This window comes from Salvelinus sp. IW2-2015, linkage group LG18, assembly GCF_002910315.2.
Source record: "Salvelinus sp. IW2-2015 linkage group LG18, ASM291031v2, whole genome shotgun sequence".
Classification (NCBI taxonomy): Eukaryota; Metazoa; Chordata; class Actinopteri; order Salmoniformes; family Salmonidae; genus Salvelinus; species Salvelinus sp. IW2-2015.
Genome location: NC_036858.1, coordinates 50,020,506 through 50,024,839, shown reverse-complemented (window position 1 = coordinate 50,024,839; position 4,334 = coordinate 50,020,506). Strand labels below are relative to the sequence as shown.

Genomic DNA, 4,334 nt, shown 5'->3' with positions numbered 1-4,334 from the left:
GTGATGGTCGGATTCGCGTTTATCATTGAAGGAATAAGCATTACACCGAGGCCTGTACTCTGGAGCAGGATCGATTGAGGTGGAGGGTCCGTCATGGTCTGGGGTGGTGTGTCACAGCATCATCGGACTGAGCTTGTTGTCATTGCAGGCAATCTCAACGCTGTGTGTTACAGGGAAGACATCCTCCTCCCTCATGTGTAACCCTTCCTGCAGGCTCATCCTGACATGACCCTCCAACATGACAATGCCACCATCCATACTGCTCGTTCTGTGCGTGATTTCCTGCAAGACAGGAATGTCAGTGTTCTGCCATGGCCCGCGAAGAGCCCGGATCTCAATCCCGTTGAGCATGTCTGGGACTGTTTGGATCGGAGGGTGAGGGCTAGGGCCATTCCCCCCAGAAATGTCCGGGAACTTGCAGGTGCCTTGGAGGAAGAGTGGGGTAACAACTCACAGCAAGAACTGGCAAATCTGGTGCAGTCCATGAGGAGGAGATGCACTGCAGTACTTAATGCAGCTGCACCAGATACTGACTGTTACTTTTGATTTTGACCCCTCCTCTGTTCAGGGACACATTATTCCATTTATGTTAGTCACATGTCTGTGGAACTTGTTCAGTTTTTGTCTCAGTTGTTGAATCTTGTTATGTTCATACAAATATTTACACATGTTAAGTTTGCTGAAAATAAACGCAGTTGACAGTGAGAGGACGTTTCTTTTTTTGTTGAGTTTAGTATGGGTTGCACCTCTGTCACTTGGTCACGTCATTGTCATTATTATTGTTATCAGAATTCCACAGCCACATTGATGTCCAAAAGTAGAACGGGAGCTAATGACTGCTTCGCCCAGTGATGTAGTATAGTCACTTAACCTTGACTCCGAATCGAGTCCTAAGTCCCCTGTGTTCGAGTCCGAGTCACCAATGGTCGAGTCACAAGTCGAGTAAATGGTTTCCTATCCATTTTCCTTTCTTTCTATGCCACCAAAAGTTTAAATATAGGTTACTGGTAATGTTACCAGATCCACATTCAGTTGCAAAACGTTGTTGAACATTGCAGATAGAAATTACACGAATAGAGCCAACGTTATTCCTTATCCATAATAAGAGATGCATGTTTGTTCTGCACAGCATATTTCTATCTGAACATTCCAAAAAGTTGGGTCCTGCTGAACGCACCCCAGGTTGTTTGCTATAACTAGATAATGAGGTAACATGACTGAACTAGGTGAAGCCTAAGCAAGTAGTTAACTGTCCGGTCCGCAAGTAGCTTAGTTTTAGAATGTCCTGCAATAATCTTTATGAATGTAAAATGCGGCCCGTCAATGCATGATAGAAAAAAAATKTAGCACCAGTATTATGGGTCATATCTCTTAAACGGTAATGGCTAGAATCAAGCCATTTTCTCTGAGGAAAAGAGGCTCATAGGTTTATGTTGGCTACAGAAACTGGCTATGAAATGCAGTGGGGAAAGGGGGAGGGTTGAGCGTGACTACAAATTCAAAAACATTCTGTACTCAAGGGATAGTAAAACATAGCTAGACTGCTGTTTAACCATTAAACTTAATGCTGCTATTGTTTTTAATTTCTTAAAGCAGCTTGTGTTTCTTAACCAGGCAAAGGGTAGCTAACTACAAGGCTGGTGGTACCAATCTTTGTTGTGGTTTTTATTCTGTCATTGTCAGCATTGGGCTACAAATTCCAGTTCTACCAGCATTACTTCTGTGTGTTGTTGAGTGGCTACAAGGTCTCCCGCCAGCAGGAATGCCCTTACGATGCTTTTGTGATCTACTCCAGCAAGGATGAGGCCTGTGTGATGGAGTAACTGGTGGAGAACCTTGAGAAAGGAGTCCCTCCTATTCAGTGGTGTAGTGGAAGTAATTCTTCAGTGGGCATCGTATATAATAACTTCTTAATCCCCAGGATGCATATCAAAGCAGTGTAGTGGAGGTATACGAGGTATCAATTAATAAGGCGATGTAACAGATCAGAATGTTTTGCTTAAAATTCGCCGGTATCCCTCCGCACATTGCTCCATAGAATCCCAGGCGGGCTCCGGCACTCTCCCTGGGTCGACCGACCACCTGTCTATCTCTTCCCAAATTGTAACACAGTCCAGATCATGCTGCCGAGCTAGCTCCTCATAACGCCGCCTCTCTGCTTTCGCTGCCTCCAGCTCTGCCTTGGGGCGGCGATATTCCCCTGGCTCTGCCCAGGGCCCTTTACCGTCTAACTCGTCCTCCCATGTCCATTCTTCCATAAAGCGCTGTTGCTGCTGCTGCCGCTGTCCGTTACCACGCTGCTTGGTCCTTTTTTGGTGGGTGATTCTGTAACGTCTTAACGTCTGTAACGTCTGTAACGTCGGTGGAAAGAGAGGAGGACCAAAGCGCAGCGTGGTACGTTTCCATATTTATTGGAATACTTTTTCAATACGAACAAAACAATAAACAGACGAAAACCAACGAAGCTACCGTCCTGAACTAGTGAACATAGAACACATGAACGCACGAACAGGAACAATCACCCACAAACCAATAGTGAAAACAGGCAACCTAAATATGGTTCCCAATCAGAGACAACGTAAAACACCTGCCTCTGATTGAGAACCATATCAGGCCAATCAGACAATCCTAACCTAGAAACATAGAACATAGACTATACCCACCCAGCTCACGTCCTGACCAACTAAATAAAGACAAAACAAAGGAAATAAGGTCAGGAACGTGACACTTTGGCTAAAGGCTACTTCGAAGCAAGGTAAGAAATGGCTCATATATGAAGTAAAACGTCCAAGTTTCAAATAATTTAAGGAACATAAAAAATATAGTGATGCTAATGACAGGCCTAACCATCTTCTGGTAGGTGGAAAGGTTTTCCCAAAAATCTCAATTAAAATTATTTCTGCATTATTATTCGATTTTTCCCAGATCTCAAAAGTGGTTTCCTGATGTGGTTTAAGCATTGTTGTGGACTTACAACATCCAATGTTGTTGTTTTTCTATTAAAAAATCTTAACTTTGAGAATGAAAACCTGAAATGTAAAAAACAACAGTCAGCTTCAATTATCAGTTTCAACAGTAGGCCTACTATTTGCTTAGGTTGACCTGACTGTAAAAGACCAATATGGGATTTATCATTAGGTCATTCAGAGTGTGTCACTGTTTCTCATATAATTTTTCACGCAGGGCGCCTTTCATTCATTTGGGATTTATTTGGTACAATTTGAGTATACCCACTTCTCCAGGCACCACTACACCATTGCTCCCATTCAACTGTGCCTCCACGAGCGGGACTTTGAAGTGGGCAAGTCCACCACCTCCAACATCATAGACGAGGGCGTTATGGGTAGCCGCAAGGTCATCATGGAAGTGTCACGCCACTTCATCAACAGCACATGGTGTCGCTTTGAGTTTGAGGTGGCTCAGTCCTGGCTAGTGCTGAAGGGCAACCCTATCATCACCATCATCATCATCATACTGGAGGATGTGGAGAAGAGGACCAAGAAAATGTTTAGGCTCCACAAATACTTGAAGAGGATCACTTACCTGAAATGGAGGGACAACCCCATCAGCAGCATGAGATTCTGGAGTCACCACAGGAAGGCTGTCATCTCAAAGACACGATAAACTGGTTCTGCATGTCATAATTTTGTGTGTCACATGCTCAGATATTGAAAAGTGAGTCTTTTAAGTTCCTAACCCTTTACTTAGGTTATACATTTAACATCAATGAATTTTATAATTACCTTTTTGATACAAGAGATTATTCCGTGATACAGTGCTTTATATCAGACTGCACTCACTGCAGTACTCCACATATGTACCTCAATTTTGTAATTTGTTGACTTAAGACAATGTGATTGTAAAAAGGCATGACTGCAGCTTTTATTCTTCTTCTCTACATATATAATAAATAATATAATATAATAAATATATAATAAACTCATGGGAATTTACAAACACTCTCCCTTTTACACAGTTAACTACAGAATGCTGTTTTAATTCTCAGAGAGCAGTTTGACTACCAGAGAAATATGAAGTCCATAATATAAGCCAAGCAGGAGGATGAGAATTGTGGAAATCATGCATCTTCCAGTTCTGTGAATGGCCTCATTGTCCTGGCACTGTAATACAAATGCTTCCATTTATAAGACAACGCCTGCAGTGAATGCATGCAAATACAGGGACGTCCGGAGTCATTGACACCAAGCCTATAGCTATCGGATTTAATCTATCAGATTGGTTGTTGTTTACAGGCAAGAATGTTGATGGTCTGAATAGTAAAGACTTCCATTGGAAAAAAAGTTCATGAAAAAGACATCAAATTACATATCAGG

General features: G+C 42.5%; 1 protein-coding gene across 1 annotated transcript; it reads left to right on the top strand.

The window, feature by feature from the left end:
- The first annotated feature begins 1,213 nt into the window (after nt 1–1,213).
- Nucleotides 1,214–3,624, top strand: LOC111977946 (toll-like receptor 4). Its single transcript, XM_024007712.1, is given in 3 exon segments — nt 1,214–1,226; nt 1,684–1,842; nt 3,251–3,624. Coding segments are annotated over 3 exon segments (546 nt in total).
- Nucleotides 3,625–4,334: the final 710 nt, after the last annotated feature.